The following is a 27100-nucleotide window of genomic DNA, read 5'->3' as shown; positions in this document are numbered from 1 at the left end:
TCTACACCACCCCTCTGGGTATCTAGACTGCAAGTTATTACTGTGAACTGCTGAATATGCTGGCGAGGTGAACATTACAATCATGTTTTTCCTGATAAGGCAGTGGTAAAACAAACAAAAAGCTACCCGCTCCCCCTTCTCCTCACCGCCCAAGGTCTTTGATTGAATTGATCTCTATGCAAATGCTCCGATTTTAATATGTCCCATTTTCATAAAAACAGCGAGAGGAGAGATGTAGTGGCTCTCACTCCGTCTGCAGATGGAGAGATAGCAGTACGGCGATACCTATCTCCATAGCCATATATTGTTTTGCTGCCGCAGCGCAACATAAAAAGCAATAAAGAGCTTCTACAAGCCAATGTAATTACACTGCATCCCCGCCATACAAGATTCTCTATTAGAACAATGCCACTGATATAGGCATTGCGCTCTGTACCACAAAGTGACATTAAATCATAATGAAGCCACTATATTTTAACTGGCAAGTGCGTATGGGGCCAATATAATGCGCTTCACATATCAGCGCTGTGATAGGAAAAGAAAGAGGCAAGCATGAGTGAGTGACAGGCTCCACCTCTCCATCAACTTTCTGCTGCTGCTCTGATGTGAAGTGCAGTGTGTGTGTTTTCTACCTTCTCGTGTATCTCCTGTGTGGACTGAGCATCGCAGAAGGCGACAGTTGCCAAGTCTTTCAGGATGGGCATCTCCACGGTGCAGTCGCGCCCGTCTAGAAGCGCCACCAGGGGGCGAGGATGCATTGGGCCGTTCATGATTTGGGGCCGAATACCTTGGGAGACAGATGGAGAAGAGAAGAAGATTATTTTAGTACAAGAGAATACAGAAATAATTGTTTCAGCAAAAAGACACTATTGTTGTTTGGTCAAATATAATTTTTCATTGTTGAGGTGGTAATATAAGTTTCAGGGGTGGTTATCCCAAAAACAATTTGCACGGCTAGACAACACTAGGTTTGAGTGATGAAATATATTCTCGTCTTGTAATTTAGGTGAACACACCCTTTAAGTTTATATTTTCTTTTCTATTTGTGATATGTGTGGACAAGCACACACAAGTGGACAAGCACACACAAGTTCTACCGGAAGAAACACCCACTGTGCAAAGTCAAATTATAAGACTTAAAATCAGAAAGTGACAGTCTCCTGCCAGCTGAAATCAACTCTTTTCATCACTGTTTTCGAGAAAAATAAGACTCAAATGATAATAACCTCCCGTGTGCTGATTAGGATACAGCAGGAAGCAGAGCTTCTCCGAACTACCAAGCATTGCTCAATAAATCAATGCACTAGATTAGACCACAGCCTCACTTACAGGAATCCTCTAGGCCTCATGGCTCCCAAACACTTACATCACACAGGTCATGCAGGTTCACACACACACACACACACACAGTAGCCTACGTATGACAACTGCACACTAACACGCACACACACACTATGTTCTCATTTCTCGGTTCAAGGGAAAGGATCCTACATTTTCCTTGGTGTGAGTGGAACCAGCAGCTGTGGAATAGAAGAAGAAAGAAAGAGAAAAACTGCAAACTACACCTTTAGAAATGTGCGTCGCTGCTGCCCTGCCTCAAAAGAGTCATGTATCATTGAAATGAAGAGCGTTAGAGAAAAGGCTACAAGCCTGAAACAACAAACCCACAGCCAACTCACATCTGCACTTCAGCGCACTTGACAAAGTGTGTGTCGCAATTCTGGCTTGGTCTTGACTCTTTCTTCTTCCCTCTCGCCACTTTTCTCACTTAAAGTGAAGAGAGCCGAGAAGAGCCTAGCTCCCCAGTGGGCCGACCTTCTCACACGTCCCACTGAGGAAGACGTGTCGCACTGAGAAGACAGACAATTACGAGCCCTGCTTCATACAATGTTAACAAGAGAGGAGCATCAATATTCATGCTGCTTCTGAGCGGCGTGCGGCTCAGAAGCCAGCCAGAGGATGGCTGGACCTGAGAAGGAAAGCAACTGTTCCCCACTGAGTACTAGCGCCCTAACACTGCACAGGTCATGATCTTAACTCTAATTCAACAGTTATGAATATGTCCAAGCTGACAAAACAGGTCAATCCAAAAGCCAGCAAGATCCCCTATGGGTGTTTCTGTGGGATTTCATGACATTGCCTTCTTATCTAGTGTTTTGCTGCTCTCTTCCAGTATCCAGCATCTGGGTGATCTAAGAGTTTAAGAGTGATCTCATTCTGTGCATGTGCGAGTGCAGGGGTGTGCATCTGTGTGCTCTTAAAGTTATCCTGAAGATTACAATGACGTCAGACTCCGTCAGATTTAGGGACATGCTCTGTGGGATTACTGCATCAGATGAGGCTTATTAGTGCAGATAAAGGTGAGATTAGGAGATTTAAGATTGAGAAAGTTGTGTGTGGCCGTTGCACAAACAGGCTGAAAAGCACAGTAGGGAAACAAACAGGTGGGAGGGGGAGGGAAGGGGAGGAAGAAAAGCGAGACAGAGAAGAGTGAAATTAAAATGTAAAACAAGCATGCATAAAAATAGACTAAACACTGTCTGTTAGCCGAAAGAGCTCCCAGGAGACATATCAGAGAAGAAGAGGAGGATGAAAGGAGAGGGAGTGAGAGCACATAAATGACAGGAGAGAGGGATGCAGATAAAGCTGACAGAAAGCGAGCAGTCCAGCAGCGCAGCCTCTCAGGGCAGGGGGGAGGATTGAAGCGGAGGTGTCGCCTCCTCATGCCTTCTACCTATTGTCATGGTGATCACTTAAGAGGCTTTGGCTGCCAGTTTTAATGCACTTTATTTTTGGCACAATTGGCATCTGTGCCGAGAGTTGAGGTCGGAGTCGCAAACGCCGGTAACCCCCCTCACACTCTCGGTGCAAAGGGCAGAAATGTTTTCTCTCCTGACAGACAGACAACTACTCCCCCCCCTCCTTCTCCTCGCCCACAGCCCACGACCAACCACCATCACTGCCTCCATGCCTACTTATCACACTCGCTGTTCAAGACGGGTGACATGACGGCGGAAAAGGTGAGGCGTGGCGACTCGGCTGTCTGGGCCACATCTGCAACTGACAGCACGCTGAATATTAATGGAGGCAGCTGGGGGGTGAAGACCGAATCAATCACACCAAACTGAGAAGAGAGGGTTTTTAGCATTTCTAGCATTTAGTGCCTGATCACATCTGAGATGGTGCACACATGCATACAGGTGCTGAAATGATTAGCCGATTATTCTATCGATAGAAAATTAAATAACAATTAGGATAAGCGATTAATCATTAGTCATTAATCAAAGAAAAATACAAAACATTCACTGTTTCCAGCTTCTAAAATATGAGGCTTATCTGCTTTCTTCTGTTTTCTAAAATATCTTTGGGTTTTGGACTATTGATTTAAAAAAAAAGAAAAAGAAAATCATCATTTTGAAGACATCACCTTGAGCTATTTAATGAAATGGGCTTTTCCCACTATTTGCTGATATTTTATAGACTAAACAAATAACCCATTCACTGTAAAAGCAATATACCGACTAATCAATAATTAAAACGCTCTCCAGTGTCGTAATCTACAGCCGCACAGTATATGTCAGTTTGACGGATTTGCATAAAATGACTGCTGACACATACAGTTATGAACAAAAGTTGTGACTGATGTGTTAATAAATACTCCCACATCCAGCATACACAGAGTAACATTAGCATTCATTTTGAATGCTAAAATGCTTCAATCCACCTGATGAATATAAGTCCAACATTCACTTTCCTCTATTTTGGTCTCCACCAGTCTCTCACCAGCTAGTTGCCAACTATGACTGCCATTTAGTGGTGGGCAGATGACGCATGGTGGGTTCATCAGAGTTTGTTTGCTCAAACTCAATTATAAAAGTTCAGTAAAAACCAAACCGATAAGATAAAAGAGGCTAGGAACTAGGGCTGCAGAGTTAATAGATTTCAGCACTCCAAGCAACCTCTTTCACAACACAGTCATTTGATTCAAAGGTGATACTTAAAAAATATTGATGAAGGCATTGTAGGTTTGCGGAATGCAAGGCTGACCTTGAATCACAGAAAAGACCCAGAACACCTGTAACCTTCCCCCTGCTACATGTAAGACAGCAGTTACTGGCATACAGATAACAGACAGCCGTGGGTGTGCAGGTGAGAGAATCTGTGGGTGAGGCAGTAGGACAGAGGAGCAGCTGGCAGGCTGCGTCGAACCCTCAGGCAGAAGTTAGACAGGCTGAACTCCATGAATCATCCAATGAGTTTCTCTCTGACCTTTTCAGTCTCCTACTCTTTCAATCTCCCTCTCACCGACTCTTCCTCGGTTACATTTCGCCGCATCGTCGGCAGCGTTGCATTTTTACCAGATCACTCCTTGTATGATAGCATCTTCTGACAGCTCCTCCTGTCTGCCGATGTCTAGCTCTATATCTGTGTTCCCTCACCATATATCCCCTTCTCCTTTCTTTATCTCGCTTTTCACGTAAGCTTTCTTCCCTATCTCTGCTATCATTCCTCAGCTGTAATCACTGCCCTCCTTACTCATGTCATCCTGCCATTCCTTCTCCTCCTTTTCTATAATTTTTTTTTCTCTTTCCTTCCCTCTTGCTCTGTCTTTCTAGGAGGAGTGTGTATATTGTGTGTGTGTGTGTGTGTGTGTGTGTGTGTGTGTTTGTCCTCCTGTGTGACAGATTGATTCTCACTCTGCTGATTTTGATTGAGAGGAGATGATGTATTCGGGCAAGGGAAGCAGAGAGGTGACAGGCAACACTCCCCCTGTGGTAAACTGACAGCATGTACATCAAACCAGTCTTAACCAGAACCACTGGGCTTGTCAGCTGCACAATACCAGGGTTCTGATGCATTCACACACAGATGCACGCAACACCCTTCTCAGCTCCTTTTCTCTCTATGGTGATATTGACGGCATGCATATAATTATCTGGAATATTGTTTCATGTTTTAATGTATAACGTTTGGTTGTTAAAACACCATTTTATAAACATAAACTGGCAGATTTATTAGATTTTGCATCCATCACTTTCACCAAATATGAGAAGTGATATTCTTTAAGCTTTTTACTCATTTGACCCACGATTTATTGGTCAAGAAAACAGCAATAACAACAACTATATTATGTCAATGTGATGCATACAGCGCATCAAATGTCAACAAATGTGCACATTGAGGGCAAGGGGCTGTGGAGTGTTGGGGGTCACGTCAGAACCGCGGGAGGCAGAGTGCTCTTAATTTCAGTAATTAATCGCCCCCTCTTCTTTCCCTCTGTGTTCTCGCTTCCTCTGCTTGTTGCTAAACTGTTGCCAGGCTGCGAATGTGTGTGTGACAATTTGAGACTACTACATTTTTACAGAGAAGCAACTGCTGTCATGGGTTTACCTCTCAAAGGAATAAATGCATGTAATACATGTTCACACACATACACCCTAGACCTGACAGAGTAGATCAGCGGGGGGGGGAGGGGTGTTGCTGATCTACTCTGTCAGGTCTAGGGCTCATTAGCGAATAATCTATCAAATCAATTAACGGCAAAAACCAACCCCTTAACAAATCCCTGACACAAGTTAACAGAGGTCAAAGTGATGTTAATATAAAAGTATTCAATTTACAGGTTTAGATCTTTCTGTACAATGTTGCTTATTTTTATCTCCTAATGACGGGACAAAACACCTCTGCCTAACTGCTTAAAAAATTTACACTAGAAACTTACAATAAGCACTCCCTTGTATAATACGTTTGTGGTAGCTGTGTACTTGTAATGGAATAAAAACTTCCTAAAAGCTCTGAGAGATTTATTATGTGGGTTTCAAGATGATGAAATGGGCCTTGAAATTAGGACTGTCACGATAACTCCTTTTTTTTGTGCGATACATTGTCCCAAAATGAATGGCAATAAACGATATTATGGTCATTTTAAGACCATTTTATGCCACTGATACATAATGATAATATGACAATATTATAGCATAATAATGCAAGCACACTCTTTCAAAGATAAAAGAAGGTTTCATTCTTAAGAATATTTAGACATTGGAATTGGAATGTCAAAAAATATATCCTAAATAAAAACATAAATAAATAATAAATACACCTTTGTTAACAGAAAGTGCTGTAGTGTAAAATTAGAGGTCTTTTATCTCCTTCAGAATGTCGTCTTTTACTTTGTTGTACAAAGATGGAATGGCAGTTTGGGGGAGATGTATGTTTTCTTTGACAATTTGTACTGTTTGTCAAAAGTTTGCAGCATATTTTTTCGACCGTGTCTAATGGCTGCATCTCTTTGGCTATATAGCGAGTTACACAATCTTTGAGCGTGCACCATTTTGTGCTGTCACGTTTATATTTGCACTGCCGGGAAAAAGCATTTGTAACAGATAACTGTCTGGAAGACTCCTCTCCACCTCCAGCTGCGGTTGTTGTTCCCAGGTTAAAAAACTGGGTGGGATGGTTAGGTTTTAGGTGAGATTTTAGGTTTGTTGAGTTGCCTCTTTTCGCTGCCACTGTGCCACTGTTTAAACAAAGTCAACATACTGGCTCGTCCACGTTAATTGGCTCTCCTCTCTCATTCGGTTTAAAGCTAAAATGTTCCCACACCAGAGCTGAAGATTGCGGCTTTGAAACCAAGTCCATTGGGACTTATTCTTCCTAACTGGCTGTATAGGGCCTATGATGCAGTGGGTTCATGTCTTCTCTTGACCTGTTGCTATCCGCCTTTGTGTGTGTGTGTGTGTGTGTGTGTGTGTGTGTGTGTGTGTGTGTGTGTGTGTGTGTGGAGACGACGCTGCCTGAGCCCGGCCTCTACCTCCGACACAGAAAGCAGACGAGATGACAGAGGCAGCGTGATTGACTAAAATGTTGGTAACATTAATTTGTATGTCAAAATTAATATACTCTTTATTTTCAATTATACAAATTATCACTTGCAATAAATTGCGTCACCAAAAGCTACCGAGCTCATTTCCATATATCGTGCGATAAATCCATATATTAACTATCGCGACAGGCCTACTTGAAATTGTTAAAAGAAAATGATAACCATTACTGTTAGATATTATTTTACTGAAATATGTTCAAGTCTCTGTAATAAAAGGTGGTGAGCCCAGTTAGGGCTCTAAAAACAGGACATTTTCTCAATTAGCTCACACAACAGTTGTCAAAAAAGAGAACTGGGTCACAATGAAAATTATTTTGGAAATCTAGGTCTCCAGTGAAAGGGCTTAAACCACTTGATGTAGATTACTAGCATTTATGAGATCAGACTATCTCTCTATCTTTTGTTGTTGTTTCTCAATCTCTCTTAGTCATCAGTATTTTAATTCTAATCATTTATGTAGACAAATACTTGTGGAACCGGGCTGGAGGCTGCGGTTCCTGAGCCAGCAACACTTAGTCAGAGTCTGGCAGCAGGACGCAGCAGAGCGGCGCAACGGGAGATGAGGCCAGAGTTTCCATTATGTGGGGAAGGGAGCTAGGAGTTTCTTCCTACCGCTGGCCTCTGCTGCTGGTGTTATGTTGCCTCCATGAAGGAAAGAGGGACAGAAAGGGATGAAAAAGGAAAATCCGGAGATGAGAGAAGAGAAAACAGCAACACAAGTCACTTTAGTGGTAATGGGAGACCAAATACTCCACCATGCTATCATCTTCTGCTGCCACCGGTTACCTAGCAACCCCAAGCGGCTGTCTGCAGGTGGCTCCTTCTTGACAACAAGGCTGGGTGGGGGTGGCTGCTGCTGCTGACCGCCAACAGTTACAGCCATTTACTGTGCCACCCTGAGCAGCACTGTGCTGAGACATGACCCATATCCCCTGGTTTACACAGGCAGCCAGTCAAACAGGAGGAGGCTGTGTGTGGGTGGAGGAACATGCCCATGGAGGGGCGAGTGGGGTTATAATATGAAAATGTGGCCTGTGTGTTGTGTAGTTTGTTTCTGCTTGCTGGTTCCAGGTTGGCAAAACAGCTGAATTTGCTAACAAATCAAATTGTTATATCTTTTTATTAGCAAAGAGGGATCTACAAAATGATGATTCTGATTCTGATCGCAGGCTTCTCATAATAAAATCAACACAGATTTTTGCCATTTGAAATGGCAAATGTCGCGGGCGTAGATTTTATCGGCTGTAGTGAAGTAACGATAGCTCTCCAAGTAACTTGCCAAAAGGCCAAACTAAAACCTTTCTGTTGTCGGTTGCTCGGCCAAAGATAATTCATTAAAAGAAAGAAAAAAAAACCTTTGACATCACTCGACATTTGTAAGATCAACACAGTGGTGGGTTTTCTCTAGTGAAACAATCTCGCTAATAGCACCCAGTCAGTTTCAGTAGTTTTAACGTGCCAGTTAACAATCAATAATTGAAGCTTATCCACTTCATAGCTATGAATTGAGACTTTTAGTATTTGGAGAAAGTAGCTCGAGAAATACAATGTGCGCAAAAGTAAGTAAGCTAGACCAACTATTTATAAATGGAGATTCTATACTATATTTATATTCAACAATATGCTGTCAAACCTCAACTCTACTCATGAGCAATGTGTGCAATAAGTGTTGAGGTACCCGTTGCAAAGACAAAGTGAGATCTGCATGAAGACAAGGACACAACAGGAATGCCCTTGCATGGATGTGGCAACAAATGAATAGGAACCCACACACAACCTTTGGAGGGCTGCCAGGAGCTTGACTGTGGATTAACAGAGAAGTTTGGCATAATGCACAGATGTGCCTTTGGGTCAAACAACACTTTGTTTTCCTTGCTGGAGTTTCCTCCCTTTTCATATGGCACTCTGCCAGAGCCTGAACTTCTGGTTTACTGAGGCTGAATTACTCATTTACTACTTTCCTCCTCTTATCCACACACACAAACACACACACACACACACACACACAAACAAACCCTTCATCTGCCTGTGACAGCGCGAGGTCACTGCATGAGTTGTAGTGGTTAAAGAGAGGGGGTAAAGCGGGTGAGGGGGGCGGGTATAAGCACCCTTTGTTGGAAGCCTCCTCCCTGCCCTTCCCTCCCTTCACTTCCCCAAAAGTAGCACACAAAGGGCACTTGTCCTGCACTGCCAGTGCCCCACCCCTATCACCACCCGGCTGCCCGCCACACCAATCCATCCCCTGCCAAGAAAATGAGCGCATGCCTGTTTTAAATGGTACCCTCTGTGTGCATGGGCGGGCAGGGCCCACACTCTACAACTGGACAAAAGCTGGTGTCAACAGAATCCATGGCACAACCACACCGGACCTCCCCTCCCTTTCTCTTTTTTCCCGCTCTTTTATTCTTTGGCGTTGCCCCGAGCTACAGAGCGCCCTCAAAGCCCAAGACCGCAGAGGAAGCGAAAAACACGGAGCCAAATGCAGCAGCGCAGGACAGGCGGACCTTGAAATGACTACATACTGGACTACTTGCCTACCTTACCGACCACACAACACACCCTCCCACACACACACACACACACACACACACACACACACACACACACACACACACACACACACACACACACACACACACACACACACACACACACACACACACACACACACACACACACTCTCCTTCTCCCCTCCTCTTATCCACACTCCCCCACCTCTTCCTATCCACCTACCTCCCTCCCACCTCCCACATGCCAGACTTTATTAGACATCCAGAAAAGAAAACAGGAAACATGCTGCTTGCCTGGAAAATGTTGTCTCCACATCCTTCGGCTTAAAAACTATGCATCGCAGCAAAAACAGAAGATGGTTGAGGCGAGTGGAGAGGAAAAAATAGCAAAAAATACCAAAAAGGGAAGTGGAAGACCCTCCGCAATAATCCAAGGAGGATACCCCCCTCCCTCTCGCTCTTCTTCTCCTCCTCCACTCCTTCAACCCCCCTTCCCCCCCTCCCCTGGAGTTGCTCTTCTTGGTCTGGCCCTGTTGGTGAGGGGAAGGGGTTTTTGCGGAGCGATCTCTCACTAAGCCCCCGGCTGCATCATCTTCAGTCCATGCCTTTGAGGGCTGAGAGAAAAGCACCATACACCAGTGGCGTCCTTATGTGCACACACACAGCGACGTGCAGGCTGGTGATCGGACGGTAGCCGGTTGGAGATGGTTGGGGGGGGGAAGAGGGGGGGAAGGGGGGACGCTTTTGTCCTGTTTTTTTTTTTTTTTTTAATCTCCCAGGAAGAAAAGGCTGCAGTCGGGGAGCGTGATGGCTGGAAACTCTGTGCCGCTTCCTCTGCTGTCAGCTGCGCAACATCTATTCACTGTGGGTCTCTCTAGCTTTCTCTATGGCTCTCTCTCTTTAGCTCTTTTCTCTTGCCTTTGTCTCAGCTGATTATAAACCAGCAGCGGGGAAGAAAAAAAAAAAGATCTTGCGGCAAAAAAAAAAAAAATCTGTCTAAAATAAAAGTGCCAGCTCAAACATGCAGAGCTGAGTTCTCTGGGCTCGCACAATTTACTCCCCGGCTGCATTTCATAGGATCCGTACACATAACACACTCAAGCACAATCCCTCCTCCCTTTTTTCCACCTCCTCCTTCTTCTCCCCTTTTTATGTTTTATTTCTGATCTGGACTCCACAGTGTTTTAAGAATGCCTGCCCCCTCCTCCTCCCCCCTCTCTCTCTCTCGTTCTCACACACACACACACACACACACGCTTTTGTTTGTTCCCAGCCTCACCTCCCGCACCATCTCGATTATTTAGTTTCCTACTTTGCTCTTCTACTTTCATCTATGTAGACCTCAACAACCCACACACACACACACACACACACACACACACACACACACACACACACACACACACACACACACACACACACACACACACACACACACACACACACACACACACACACACACACACACACACACACACACACACACACACACACACACACACACACACACACACACACACACACACACACACACACACACACGGCACTTTGAGGGTTACCGGGAAAAGATTGGAATAGTGACACTCACACTCCCCACCCTTGCTCTGAATATGTAATACACGCACCGAAAACACATGCACACACACTTTAAACCAGAGGAACAATGCAACATTCAAGCCACTCCAGCAATAACATTACAGCTGTAGAGTTGGCTGTTTTTTTGCACCATCAGGGAAGTCATCAGAGCCGAGTGTGTTAAGTTCACAGTTTGGTCCCTGGAGGGAAGAGGAGGGAGGGGAGCGAACTGACAGATCGCTCTGCTGAATGACTGCGAGGAAGAGTGGCTGAAAACACCCTGTTTAGAATAACAATGTAACCAGAGCCTCCCTGCAATTCTGCAACACGGCCAGAGCAAGGCGACGCAAATACAAAGAAATACTCACATATACACACACCTCGCCGGCTGCAGGATGTGTCCATCTCGGTGTGAATCCACTTTTTATTTTTTGTGCAGAATAATTGTGTGTATCCACTTTAAGTGTGTTTCTTTGTGTCAGTGTTTAGGTGACTATCAGGACTGTTGGTTGTCAGCGGCGAGAGCCCAACGAGCAGAGACACGGCATGTCAGCCGTGCCGCCGTCTGTAGCAATGACACATCTGAGGGAGTGTGACCATCAAAGGCAGCAGCCCCCACTTCCGGCCGGTGTGTCTGGCCGGCCACACACACACACACACACACACACACACACACACACACACACACACACACACACACACACACACACACACACACACACACACACACACACACACACACACACACACACACACACACACACACACACACACACACACACACACACACACACACACACACTTTTGATGGAGTGTGGTGATACGGCTGCCCCTCTGATCTTTCTCTCTTCAATAACATTAGAGGATGGAGGAGAAGGGGGGGTGCTGACTGACAGCAATATGTTAATATAGAATGTGGCGATCACAGCTTCTCAAAAGACCGAGCCATTCTGTGAGGTTGGGGATATTTGAAAAAAGAACAAGAAGGGAGGGCGTATCAAAGAACAGCAGAGGTTTTGTGAATGGCCACCGATTACTGCCAACTCCACAGTCTAAGAGGTCGAATATAATTGAGCTCCAACATAGGCAGTTAAAGATTATATCTGACCACTGCTGCTCTGTTCACAGGTATTTTTGAGGTTCAGTTCCTTCAGGATCTCTTGGGGTTTTTTTGTGATTACTTGGCAGTATTTCAACAGTTTTTCCATAAAATGTGTTTTTTGTTAGTCTTGAGTATTAGATAAGATATGATTCAGTTTTTTAACCTTTAGGATGGTCAATCAAAGGAGCGCGTTGAGTACGATGAATAGCTCAGTTCTAGGTAAACAGTCCTTCTCATTGTAATTGGGAAAGCTTGTTTGTGGAGATTGAGGCTTGACTTTTTATTTATCATCGGCTGATAAAAAATAGTTCTGGTCTGGATTTTTGTGCATGAAACTGCAGCATTAATCGACTTTGACAATGTTGTTGTGGAAAATGTGTGAGGATCTGCAAACAGAATGCTACATTTTGTTTTCAAATAACGCAAAGGACAGGTTGATTTTGAGTTAATTCTTGGAATCACAAATTTGTGAATTCCTACAGTAACTCCCTGAAGATATTTCTCCAGATTTCTTCAGCAGGTGCCATGGCTGACAATCAGAGGCTGATGAGCCCAGAGAGATTTAGGACTTAGTGGAAAAGTTAGCTGGACAGAGGGGACGGATTACGTGCAAACAAACAGCTATATGCTACTGACACCAGCAGTTGACATGCATGTCGTTACATGTTTGGAGGAGGCGAGTAACACTAATGAGAACAGATTGGCACAGCAGGTCCACACACACACACACACACACACACACACACACACACACACACACACACAGACACACAGACACACACTTCCTCTTTCAGATGTAGAGCAGCCAGACTTGGGTCTAAACCAGTACTGAAGGCTACATCTGTTGGCCCCTCAGCCTCTGTTGCCATAAAGCAAAGCCGCAACCACACCTTTGAGCACAAGCATTAGTGCCTGCAGTGCACACACCCAGTACTACACAACCTGAGTTATGACTTGAAATAAAATTCAGTGCAATGAAAATCTTTTTTCCTATAGTTTATCAATGTATTGTATTTTTTTCTATTTTTCTTCTTTTTTTTTTTACTTCTGGGAGTTTTTATTTATTCATGTTCTGCTCATTTGTATCTTCTCCTCTCTTCTATTCTTTCATTTTTCTCTTCATTTTCTATTAAATTAAGACATTCTGAGCAGTCATTGTGTGAAAAACAACCGTGATCTTGGGTGCTTTGGTGTGCATGAGGACGTAAAATCTAGGGGAAAATCAGTTTATTCCAATCTGCTCCTATTAGAAAATCTGGGTATTTTTCTTCATAAAAAAGTATAAATATGTTTAAAAACGTATGAGCCTTAAAACCCTTACACTACAACAGATCCATTTATTATCGGCAAAGGACTCACAAAGCTATTTTTCTTTAGATGCATTTTTCTTTTAAAGGCATAATAATACATTTTTCAAATTCAGAGTTAAAGAATTCAGAGTTCAGAGTCTACACTCCCATCTCTCTTCTGCTGCAGGACTTCTTAAAGCCCTGACCTTTAGCACAGTGAGACATCAGAAGCAGCAGTCATGCTTTGGGAGACCCGACAAATGGCCCGAGCCTCCTTACAGCCCATATGGATTTACCTTTCAGAGGGAGCCCTCTTCATTGACCAGCCTAATTATACTGTAGCGCCGTTTTCCTGTAAGCACTGGAACTTGGCTGCTGAGAGGATGCTGGATGTAGAAGGCATGTTAAATCCCCCTAAAGCACTTAAGGGGATTTTAAGAAAGTGAATGGTAGAACGAGCCAACCTGTCGCTTGGAGATGAGGCTTTAGCTGACCACATTATGACCAGAGGTTCAGGGGTCCATTTCAGATGCTGGACTCGGGTCAGCAGGGGGTTCTGCTCAGAAGCAGTTGAACCTTAGAGAATACCCACTGATAGCTTTTATAGTTTGCTTGCTTTTTATGCTTTTCCATTCTTAACTATGTTGTGGTGTATTTTTCTCTCTCTTTTTTTCTTTAAAGATTATTTTTTCCTTTATTTGAAAGTGTATAGACATGAAAGGGGGAGAGAGACGGGGAATGACAAGCAGCAAAGGGCAGCAGGTCGGATTTGAACCCTACGCCGCTGCAGGACTCAGCCAACATGGGGCGAACACTCTTACTGGGTGAGCCCCTAATTACTGGCTAATGTTCCAGTAATTAAAGGGTCAGTTCACCCAAATTACAAAACACATTATGTTCTCAATTACCTCTAGTGGTATCTGAATATGCATAGTTTTGCATTCTGGTATGATTTGTTTAAGCAGATCTGAACACAGTAATTATACTCTGCACAACCGCACAAACAAAACAAGCTCTGGAGCGGTTCATTTGTGATCAGACCCAACTACAGTACAAGGAATACTGTGCAAGATTTAGCTAAACTTTACCAACTCATCTACTGATTCTAACCAGAGCAAATTAAACTATAGGTTTGAAAATGACCCTAGATAGTAACTGGGCAACTCTTTCCTACAGACAACAAGCTCTTTACCCACTCTACATCATGTGCACAGTGAATGAATAATGTAATTAAAATCTGAGCCAAATGCCATACTATATTTGTTCACTCAACAACTTAGTTTAGGAGCTTAACCAAATATCAAGCATCCAACCAAATATCAGGAGAGCCGCTCTTCTAAAAAGTCACTGTACAACATAGTTACAAACTGGTTTATCCTTTTGCTCCATAAAAACATCCAAAAGTCCTCTGAGATTTTCATTGCACTTTAAATTATGCTAAATTACACTTCTTTGGGGGGATTTGGGAGTAAGATGGCTGATCTTCAATAGACTGGACATTGTTGGTGTGACAATAAGCAGCAGTAGTAGTAGTGTAGTTTTTGGTTACGCAAGTCTAATTTCCCAACGGTGAATATTTATTTAGGAGGCCCAGGTTTATCCACCGAGAGGCACCTGCTGTGGCAGCAGCACCCAGGGTAAATAACCCCCCCAGGCATGTATGCAGACACACACACAGACACACACACACACACAAGCCCCTAGCAGCGGTCCAGATAACAACCCTGAGTCAACACTGCCACTCTGCTTTTGTTTTCTCTGCCTCCCCTCCTCTCTTCCCCTCCCACGTTGCAATCCCTGCAGAACCGCAAGGACCAGGGCTGAAAAGATGTGGGGATGAAAGACAGTGAGATAGTGAAAGAGAAAGCGAGAGAGAGGAGGGCTAAATTACAGCATGGGAATGCAAATGAGTGAATTTTATTTGGGGGAAGCCAAGGAGGGCAAGCAGGCTTTATTTTCCAGGCAGGAATGGTCCCCCTGTGGCCTCTGGATCAGTTGCAGCAACAACGAAGGGAAGAAAAATGAACATTCTCACTCTGCTTTTTTACTTGGGGAGGAATAAAAAAAGAAATATAACGAATACAAAACCCACAACACTCAGAGGCTAGTGCAGTCATAAAATAAAATGATATTTTGCTATGCTTTCACGCTGCTGCCGCTGCCTCCTCCTCCCATCCCTACTTCACTCCCTCCCGCCTGTTCCTCCCTCCGCTCTGCCCAAAGCAGAGGCACACATAAGTTGCTGAAATATGGGCACAAATCACAGCCTGACCAAAGACACCACTGCCACCAGCCCCACCTCCCCCATCTGGAAAAACCCAGTGAGAAAGTGAGCGTGTGCAAGAGGGAAAGGGATGAGGACGGAGGAAGCAGGGTGAACCAGCTGCAGGTGGTCTCCAGATGTGGTGGCTCTGGGGACGGGCCACTCTGGCGCTGTTAAGGGCGGCTCAGAGCTCCCCCTTTCCCCTTTTCCTTCCATCGCTTCTCCTCCACTCTCAGTGACAGGAGCCATCTGGCCTGGCAGAGAGAGTGGAGACGCAGCAGAGAGTCCCACCCTCCCAAATGTGGCCCCTGCGTGCCATTCAGCAGAGTGCACGAGTAAATAAAATGCATGCACACACACATACACACAATAGCTCCCACTTGCGGCCCCCAAAGCTGTCACATGGCTATTAACCCATCGAAGCTGCATCCCAGCTGTGCTCCATTACGATAAATACACCAGGGTCGCGGGGTCTTGTCAACCAGGAGTCAGCCATCAGATACTATGAGGTGTCCGCTTACAGCCTTTTAAAGCTCACTTTGCTAAAGAGTTACAGCCATTTTCATCATCATTACCCCCCTTTTGCTTCATCTCCTACACCCTCTGGAAGAAAGTCCCACCCACCTCGCTCCACCATGGCAGATGATATTTCACACTTCCTCTGGCAGAGCAGACCCCTTCCACACCACCAACCATATCCCCAAACCCACTGTAACTGGAGTTAGCGTTATGGTCACACGATATGACACCTAGAACACACGACACCTCCGAGCTCCAACGCCGCCGCCCTACTTCCTGTATGTATTTCACTTAAGCTAAAGCGCCATCAACTGCCAGTAACAGGATGTTCTCAAACATGCAAAAAACGAATGCAGAGCCTCAAAACCATTTCCTGGAAGACAAATCATTTGACTTGTTTTATTCCTCGGAAAATAAAATTCCCAACTCTGTTAAGATTACCTTTGGAAAAGGTTAGCCAGTTAAAGCCCTGGCTGCTTCCTGCAGGCACGTTTGGTCTTTGTACAGCTTGGGAATACTCTTAAAAGGATTCCTGAGTAATTGCTATGCTGCAGTAGAAATTGGGAATGGAGGAAAATGGACTGTAATGACTGAGAGGGTACAGGGGTAGTAGCAAAATAATGACCAATGAGAGTGACGCAGGGTTAATGCTGCTCGGATATTATTGAACGAATAAAACACTCCACGTCCTATTAGCATGTACAACATACCAAACAGGGAAGGAGGGGCTCGCCCCTTGAGTAGTTTTTATTTATGGTATTTATTCATTATCTTAGCATCTGCTCTCTGGCTAAGAGGAGGCTTTTTAAGTCTCTGTCCTTTAGGGAAACCTCATTCAGCTTGCTTGTTAGATAAATAAAAGACACTAATACCAGCAAAAAGGTGGACACAGAATTTTTTTAATTTGACTAAAATGTCCTAAAAAAAAAAACAACACTCTGAAGCTTGAAGGATTTTTCCTTCTTATCATCACTGCCCATTTTATATGCTCTCCCATAGGAGAGGTTCTGAGGGTCCCTGCTGTGTTTGCTGGCTGCGGAGATGAATGAATGGCAACCAGAAGCATTGATTTGCAGTGTGGGCTGCAGATCAAACCACAGGACAAAAGACCAGGCAGGGGGACAATGGAGGAACACAGTGGGCCGCATGGGAAACTAATGACAACCGGTCGATCGGGATGACCACAACCGACCACAGGCGCACTCATTTCCAGGAAGGAAACAGGCCTAAAAACACGCGACAAGAAAGGTTAGCGAAACAGCTGCAGCTATGCAATGAGGTACCCCACTGTGGTGGTCAGAGGAGCGAGTTCTTTCAGGAGAAAAATATCCACAGGAACACAGATTACTGTTCTACCTTTTTATTCCTATTCTTTTCATCTGCTCTCTTTCTCAATCTTCGTCCACTCCATTTCCCCCAACCCCTCCTCGCCGGCCACAGACCATGAAGAAAGTAAATATGTGTGCAAGGTAAAGCAATCGGTTAACCTTTGAAATACCCTGGCAATGAGATCTGCTGCTCTTTACTCTTTTCAGCTGCAAAAAAAAAAAAAAAAAAAAAAAAAACACAAGGTTGGCCACCACTTCAGAGGGGATATTCAATATCCATGAGCTTTTTCATTTCACACTGATGAATAATTCAGGGTGACCTGCCCACCACTGAGTGAGAGAGAAAGAGGGGGTGGGAGACAAAAAAAAGGGAGGACTGGGGAGGTGTGCAGAGGTAGTTGTCTTTTTTAGTGGATGCAGCTGTTGCCGTTCGACATGCACAAAACCAATCTCCTCCCCAGCTGCCGTGGAGAGAGGAATAATACGGCAGAATTGATGACAGATATTGGGGAGATTATATCAAAGTGCTGCCATTCTTACAGCACGAGCAGTGAGTATGCTCGTTGCTATCCTGTAAACAAAACAGCCACGGAATAGGGAGACTAGCAGTATAAACATGACAGTGTGATCTCCCAAAATAGCTGGACGACACACACACACACACACACACACACACACACACACACACACACACACACACACACACACACACACACACACACACACACACACACACACACACACACACACACACACACACACACACACACACACACACACACACCTCTTCTTGCCATAAGCACTTAGTAGTGACTGAAATATAATTCTCACAAAAAAAGGACTGCTTGACTTCGTTTGAATTCAAAACTTCTTCAGTGTGTTTTTTTTTGGCCATTTCAAATCTTTGTTAGGATCCATTTAATCTTCAAATAAACACGTGGAACACAAAATGGTCTGTTTAAAAGTGCACTGAAACCCGAAAAACTACTTTACCCATGTGTTAGACAAACTCGTAATGCTTTTGAAGACCAATTGACATTATTAATTAATAGCAGCACAGTAGATGGGAGAAAACCTAGGAACTATGGCCCACTCGGACCCTGTGCAGAGGTCAGCTGCTACTATCCTGCACGCACACAAACACACACTCAAGCTGTCACAAGCAGAGGGAGACCAGCTGTTCCTCATTCGCTCGAAGGCTCCGTTCCCTCCACGGGTTGGCTGGCTTCGCAAAAACCATTAATCCCTCTGTGAACGCAACCGATGGTTTGGAAAGATCAACCATGAGAAAACAACAAGGGAGGGGTGGCGGGCAATATGGGGATGGGCCTCAACAACACTTTTTTCTTTCACTTATTTTATTTTTTTTTCCTGACAAAAAACTACTGCAGTGGAAAAATAGATTTTCATGGCCATATTTCCCCGGGGACACAAACAATACAGAGGCCGGGTGGAGATGGAGCAGCAGATAGTTCATGTAACATTTACCAGGTTCTCGAGAAACTGGAGACACATGACAGAAGGACTGTGCACAGATAAGCGTTTAAGAATCTAGAGGTGAACAGCGGCATTTAACAGCACAGTCATCACAAGAGTATACAGTGCAGTGAGAAAATGCTTTTTCATTGTTTGGGGTTTGCACTTTTAAATTAAAGGCCGTTTTATGGTTCTGGTTATTGGTCGAATCAACAGCGTACCCCCGCAGACCCCTCTGCGTCTTCGCCGGACCCTACGGTGTAGCCTGACGTGCACCTCTCGAAAAATGTAACTACACGTCACAGAGACGCACGTCGCTCGGCCGTGGCGTGGTAGTGTTACATTTCCTGGTTCTCCTTCTCCATAAACAACATGAAATCAAGGAGAGGGTTAACTTTTCCTGCTACAGATTTCCCACCGTGGTCAGAAAACACAGGGGAGACACTTTGTTTCTCTCACTATGCCTCTACAGTCACTACTCGCTCCGGAGCTCCGGAGCTAATCTATCACCACACACACACACACACACACACTCACTTCACACCACACACACATCACCCACACACACACACACACACACACACACACACACACACACACACACACACACACACACACACACACACACACACACACACACACACACACACACTAAACATCAGGCCACTTACGTAGGCTACTGCGAAAGCTCTGCGTGGAGCCTCCGCAGAACCATAAAACAAGCTTAAGCCATGACTGGTAGGTTAAAGTGCTGATTTCCAACGTTTAGTTTAAGGTGTAAACAGTCAGTGTACAACTCATAGCCCTTTTTACAGATATAAAACACACAATAAAACAGACCCGTAACATGCAGAGATGGCAAGTTTTTTATGGGTATGAGTGTGCTTGACAGACCAAGACAGCTACATGATCTCATTCCAACTGATCATTAATTTATGCTGAAGGCAAAAATCCCCTGGAACAAGTGCTCGCTGGTATCTGTGGGTCAGAAACTTCAGATAGTCATTGATGACAAAGATTTTCAGCAAATATTAAATGAAATGAGTTTATTCAAGTTTTTTGTTAACTTGTCTGATTAGTTTCTGTACCTTAAAAATAAGGAAGCAATGAAGGCAAAGGGTTACAATTCCTACACTGTTCATCTGGCAAGTGGAAACACTCAACTTAAAGCTGAAAGTCAGCACTTTCACCTCAAAGTCATTGTTTCATTTCAAATTCATTCATTCATTCATTCATTCATTCATTCATTCATTCATGTGCTGCAGACCTGGCCTATATGACAAAATGTTACTCTTTAACTGCATTGTACATGTTTCAATAGGCATGGTGTGCATGCACATACACGTGGTGTTGTGCAATATTAACACTAGAGCAGAGTTACACCGATTATTGTTGTGCAGTTACATTCCCTGTAGTAACCCCTGACCGATGCCATGTGAGCTGAAACCTCTTGTCTGTCTCCACTCATTCATATCAAAGGGATTAGTGAGGATGACACAGACTCCCACAAACACGTGATGCCTCTATAGTAACATCCTCACATAGAAACACATATCCATAGCACTCATACACACACAAATACACACAGATGGCCAGCAGGATTTCCCCACTCTAATTCTTGGGCTATTCCTAGAAAGGTAACTTAAGCCATTAGACCCTAACCCATTGCCGCATCAACAACAAGTACGGAAGGGGACAATATACAGCACAGTCAGCAAGTATTAGGACAGTGATAATTTTTTGTTGTGTTGCCTCTGTACTCAAGTACATTATAGTTGAAATAAAAAAATGACAGCTTTTCTACGAGGGTGTTTACATCCACGTAAAATCAACACTGTAGGGACTGCAGCCCTTTTGATACAAAAACACTTTATATATTTAATTAGCAGTCAATGAATCATGTCTGAAATCTATGACCCACTGACGGGTCTCAACCTCTTGGTTGTTTCCCTCACTCTGGTTTCTGCGAGTGAAAACATGATCAATTGGAATGAGGTCAGGAGACTAACTCTTCACCATAAAACCTCTTGGTTTTCTTGTCTTTATACTTACGATCATTTTCCTGCATGCTGCATTGATCTAAAGTTGGGGGAAGAATGAAAAGGGTTAGAAGGTAACAAGACTGTTCACCAAGTATGGACATTAACAGCCTTAAAGCTGTTTAATCTCAGATCCAAAAGTAGAGTCAAAAACAATGACAATTATATCACTGTCCTAATACTGTCTGACAGCACTATATATGCACAGTAGATAGTGCTAGTCATAGGAAGAAAAAGACAGATAGAGGAAACTTAAGGTCTCGTCCCAATGTTATGCGGTCACATCCAGCCATCCTCAGATGAAGACAAACACTTCCTGCTGCTGAGAGAGGGACATCTGGTGTCTGTGTATATGTGTAGTAAGAAAAGGGGGGCCGCAGCATTGTGTATCAAACGCACACACATGTCTGTATATCAGAAGACAAAAAACTACTTTGGAGTTATGCATAAGAGGCAACACCGTAAGCACTACATCAAAGCACCCTCATAAAATCAAAAAGTAGAGTGGCTGCATAGGAAGACAGACACTACCCTGCGTCTAAAACAAACCCATAATACAGGCATATCCAGTTTAAGGCCACACTGACACACAGGGGATGTTTCTTTCTGACTAGCCAGTGGAAAACCGGAGTGCACACTAAAATCAATGTCAGACACCTGAATAAAGCAGTTTAGCCAAGGACAGCTGAGAGCACATTAGGCATGCATCCTCGTGGATGTCCTTCCAAATACAGGCAGGGAAATTAAAATCACATTCAGGCTCCCATGGGAGCAATGCACCGGAAGGTTACATAACTGTCAGCTGCATCAGTGATGGCTTCCTGTCAAAAAGGGGAAAAAAGGGGATCTGCAATGTTTTGACTAACCTCCCAGGAAGAAAGAGAGAGAGAGAAGAGAACAGACTTATACAGGTGAACACGTCAACTGACACATCCCGTATGGCTACGAGAGGCTGTTGCCAAGTTCTGGTGTCTTTTCTGTGCGCTACAAGCCCTGCCCCCCAAACACACCACCGCCTGCTAATTCTCCAGCCTAAAAAAGTACAGCTGAAGATGTTCTGCGGATTAACTCCACAAGGAAACCACGTGCTGGCTTTTGTGGACAACATGCAAGCATCCACCTTAGTTAATCTACTGAGCACGCACACAATTCAGGCTACTAGCCAACCACGTCTCTAACTAGCGGGTTGGCTATTCTGCTTCACGTGACATAAAAGTTAGGTTTTACCTGCGTTGCTCTGTGGGATGCTACTGACAGACAACTCCATGGCCAATGCAAGTGCTGCAAGGCGCTCTCCTTCCTTTGGGTGGAAGGGAAATGTCACAACTAAGCTTGACTCAACCGTTTAATGCCATTATTAACACTACTTATGGCTTTAGCCAACCAAGACAGCGTCCAGCGGAGAGGAGTACACAGGCAGGGCCCTCCCACCTGCACTTTTTACATAAATATTTTAAGGAGCTACTGATTTCACTGCAGCCGACATCTTTGCTTTCAAAACTCTGCTTTGAGAATAGATAAGACTTTGACATTATAGAAATGTGGATGCCTCAGCGGCTATGTGTAAATTTACACTTTGATGCAAGATGATAAAGAGAGATGACTGGTTTGTATCGGAAGAACAACCAATTTATTCAGAAGGTGCAAAAGGAATAATGTGTCAACTTTCATCAATATGCATGTTTGAACATAAAACACCATGCATGTCTGTACTAAAGCCTTTGCACAAAAAATGAGAAGCAATCTCTTGTGCACTGTACAAAGAGGGGGGGGGAGAAGAGTAGAGCGAAATGTTTTCATTAAGTGTCCTGCAACATCTTATTATTTTCACTCAATTTTCTCCTCCTCCTGCACACCACTGCTCAAGAAAAAGAGTAACAAGTGCACTAAATAAATGTGCAACGTTGCATGCAGGGCTCCACTTTTCCCCTTTGCTTAAATGTGAAGATTATCTATCTCTGATTACCACCGAAACCTAGGTTGCATAGCAACACACAATTAAGAAGTATGCTTTTCGATCGGCGGGGAGCACTGCCCATTATCAGATGGAGTTACTGAAGCAACAAATGTCAGCGACATGCAAATGAGTTTGTTGTGCTAAAGTGTATTGGAGGGAGGAAGGGGGCTACCACTATGGCCTTGGAAAGCAGTGTGTATTAGCATGAAGCTCAAAAAGGGACTTCCCACTCCCACCTCCCCCCACGCCCAACTCCTTCCCCTCCTCTAAAACTCGCACCTCGCTTCTTATTTCCTTGACAACACATGAAGGGGCGGCACTTCATAAAAGTCATCACTCGGTGAGTGCAGCAGCCTGCAGACCCATTAGAAAGGCAGGCAAGATACAAGGTTACGTGGCATAAAAGCAAGGTTAAAAGACCCTAAGCTCATCAGCGCTCATCAGCAGGAAAATATATAAACTTGTTAAAGGGAGAAATCAAGGCCTTTATGTATCAAAATAAGATGAAATGATGCCCTGCTCTCACGGTAAACTGAGCATAAAAAGCTGCCACAATACTTTATTAACATTGTATGAGACAAACAGGTTCCATAAATAAATCAACATAATTATGGGTTCTGTGAGGCAGGACAAGGTTACAAGACCTTCAAAAGAGAAACATTTCTTTCTTACTGTCACTCAATAGAAATGTAAATCGACTATAATGAATTGGTTTTAAAACAGCACATAGCAGAAGAAATTTACTTTCCAATAACTTCAGTTAGCAGGTTAGCAGAGCAGGTAGAGAAAATGTAATTTTCATGTACCTACTGTCTGAGGTGAGAACAATTGAGTTTGTAAGTATAGCACACAAAGCAAATAAATGAAAAAATGTTTAGGTGGCACTACAATGCAACCAGAATTTCAAACGGACAACAAGGGGTCTATAAAAAAACGTGACCTATTATAGTCACAACTATACGTACATCCAATTAGTGTAATTGGATTCGAGGGAGTTAAGCCCTGATTAGGTGAGAGTACAGTGTAAAATAGAATGACAGCAACTCTACATCAAGGAAACTTTTATATACTAGAAACAAGCTTGAAATGTATGCAATATTTACTAACGCTGTCTTGTAAAAACAAAGATAGGGTTTATGAGTATATTAAGAGAACAGCTAGTAAACACTCTCCTGTATTTTAGTGTTTACATTGTACAAGAAACCTTGAAAAAGCAAGGAGAACCAACGTAACAACTCCTTAAACACGCCGTTGCTTCAAAAAGGATTCGGACCATTAAACTAAGTGAAAGAAAATGACAGAAACAATTTTGACCTCAATATCTGTGCTGCACACAAGAAATGTTTCAACTTGGTGATGAGACAGGATCCCCTCCGGCAAATGACACAACCCTGTTGCAATACTTGTATAAATAGTTGCGTAATTTAAAAAAAGACCTCTCAGAGCAAAGCTGCTTAACTTGTCAGATGCATCTTACATGCAAGTCTACTTCTCTGTTGAAAAAGACTGTCAGTCAGATTTTTTTGTAGTATGCCAAAAATCTATCTATTGTTTATAGAATTAAATCTCACTGTGCATTTAATCCATGACCAAACAAAATCTGAATAAAAGATTTCCAAAACCTACAGAAAAAATATAAATCAACAAGCAACAGCAACAAGGGCAGAGGAGAGAGTGTTTGAAGAAATGATAGAGAAAGGTGAGGTTTGACATTACTTGTGTCAGGTGTGGTGACCATGGTTGAGACTATGACAGGTGGACCAGTGCGACGTCCTACCATCTTGCTGTTGTTAAGGTTTTGCACTTGGTGAGTGGAGGAAGAAGTTGCAGGAGCATTGGTACTCTCAGGGGCAGCATTGATCCCTTTCCGGAGAAGTTGGGGGCTGTGAAGTGGGCTTGGCGCTGCTACTGGCAATGGTGGGGGAAGGTTGGGGGCTCTCTTCATCAGCTCCATGGGGGAATAGGAGCCAGAAAAGGTTTTGGGCGCTGCTCCAGGGGTGCCCGGGGCTGGTGGAGGCTGTTGTCCAAGAGCAGACATGGCAAGACCGGTATGGGCATTGTACATGGAGATGGGTCTTCCCTGAGTCACAGCACTACTATATCCTCCAGCGCTGAGCGGCAAAGCTCCAGCTGCCAGTTGCCGTGCTGCTTGGTAGGAGGTGGTCTCCAGGAGGTGCTGGGAGGGTGCGCTGCTGGGTCTTCTACCAAGAAACTCTCCCATCCTGGGGGACGCGTTCTGGATGGAGGTGGGAGGTTGCTGCATCAGGCTGGCGTCCATGGTCAAACCCTGGGGCTGCATGTAGATGTCATTGCGATAGCTAAAGCTATTGGATCGGGCACGCATAACCGTCCCGCTCTCCTTGCAACCAAGCGCCACCCGGGACAGAACGCGGGCCTGGGCCAAGTTAGGGGCCACAGAGCGGACATCGTGGTCCTCCATCATTCCTAGCATGGCAGTGGAATCAAAGCCATGTTGCAGCAGGAGAGTAATAGTGCTCTCGGCCAAGCCTTCAGCTCGCAGGAAAGCCAAGAAGGCAGGGTCCACCATCTTCTTGGGGTCTGCAGTGCTGGGATAGTGATGAGGCATGCTGGATGACATTCCAGCTGTCGCTGAGCTGGGATCATAGTTTTGGTCATAAGAAAACCTCTGGGAGGCTACAGCTCCATAAGCCCGGGGGAGAGCTCCGTCCATTCCCTGAGAAGCTGGGTCCACCCCTGAACAGGTGGCAGGTAGCCGGCGGGGGTCCAGGGACAAGCTGTTGAAATTGTTATACGCTTGGTGAGCAGAGAAAGACGGTGGCTCAGCAGCGTAATTAGGATGAGGGGGCTGATCCCCATAGACTGCAGGAGAGGAAAAGCGGCCACCAATACGGTGGATGTCTGGGATCATCTTAGATCCCAGAGTTTCCCTGTACAAACGGCTCAGCTCATGAACGGGAAGAGGAGGAGGTGGCGGAGGAGGCGGGGGAGGAGGGGGAGGAGGAGGAGGAGGCGCGGGAGTAGGTGTTGAAGCAGAGGGCAGCACGGAAGGTGTGGCCCTTGCCTGTCCTTGATCCCAGGTAGGCCTCACCCCCCCAGTGCTGGGCCCATAATGCAAGGCTGATCTGGTGAGCAGGTGGTGGTTATCCCTATAAAACCCTGACTCTTCGGGTAGCTGACCAGGTAAGGTAGCGTCAGATAGGTAGTAATCCTGAGGTGGTGCAGAGGCACGGCCTGCCATCATTTGCCTGAGGTAGAGGCTGTTGCTTAGCTCGGGCACAGAGTTTTTCCTCAGTAGCTGCTGCCCTTGCCGGTCCTGATGGATCTGCCTGTACAAGGAGGGCTGGAAGTCTGGATCCAGTTTCTCACCGAGATCTAGGTGATGGTGAAACCCCACTCCAGCGTCTCCATCCAGTGCCAAAGAATTCCTATGACCAGCAATGGTGCCACAGTAGTGACAGCGACTTGCCGCCCTGTCGTTCTGACCTTTAGACCATTCTACACCACGCTGGCCCAGAGAGCCACCAAAATGCGACTGTTCGCTTGAGTTAGGCATCAGTGAAGACAATAAAGCAGACAGCTATAAAAGCGGAAAATAGAGCCGGGTATTTTGTTTCAACTCTCCAATTACACTCACTCCCGATCAGAAGGGTGGAGTGGAGAGAAGAGGAGAAAAGGTGAAGCATGAGGTACCCTACCTGATCTGCAGCTGTAGCCCCCCACCCACCCCTCACTCTTAAGTCTGTGCTATCATGTAGCTCCCTGCTGGCAGCCTATCTAAATAATTCAGACCTGGAAACATTAGAAATCCATGGGGAGATAGGCACAACATGACAAACACATAGAAACACACACACACACACACACACACACACACACACACACACACACACAAAACACACCTTTAGGGCGAGGCTCTGTTCCATTCTACAGCAGGTTTCATGCTTGTGCTGGGTGCAACGCTTACATTCCAAACTAAGACCGGGGTTAAAGAAATTGGGGTAAAAACACATGCTGGACAATGCCAACAGAATGGAGGAGGGGACGAGACGTGCTAATCCAATGGGGTTGATGCACGCCATTGGCAGGGACAGTCCTCTCATCCACAGCGTTTGCCACAAGGGGATTAGCGTCGAACTAAAACCTGCTTAAATCCACTGCCCCCTCTGACATCACT

At 44.7% G+C, this 27100-nt stretch overlaps 1 protein-coding gene across 5 annotated transcripts in view; it reads right to left on the bottom strand.

The window, feature by feature from the left end:
• The window catches only part of ctbp2l (C-terminal binding protein 2, like), a 97240-nt gene that overhangs the window by 16783 nt on the left and 53357 nt on the right, over positions 1–27100 (bottom strand). For 3 of the 5 annotated variants that reach the window (XM_028566862.1, XM_028566861.1, XM_028566863.1), the window contains one exon: positions 633–787. In XM_028566862.1, the coding sequence (XP_028422663.1) occupies positions 633–787 (155 nt within the window). Of the gene's footprint in view, positions 1–632; positions 788–9690; positions 10120–24660; positions 26480–27100 lie in introns of those variants that run through there. The other 2 variants (XM_028566859.1, XM_028566864.1) reach the window with 2 other exon arrangements.

Source organism: Perca flavescens, chromosome 21 (assembly GCF_004354835.1).
Source record: "Perca flavescens isolate YP-PL-M2 chromosome 21, PFLA_1.0, whole genome shotgun sequence".
In the NCBI taxonomy this organism is placed as follows: Eukaryota; Metazoa; Chordata; class Actinopteri; order Perciformes; family Percidae; genus Perca; species Perca flavescens.
Note: the sequence above shows the minus strand (reverse complement) of the source record. Positions and strands in the feature narration are given on the sequence as shown.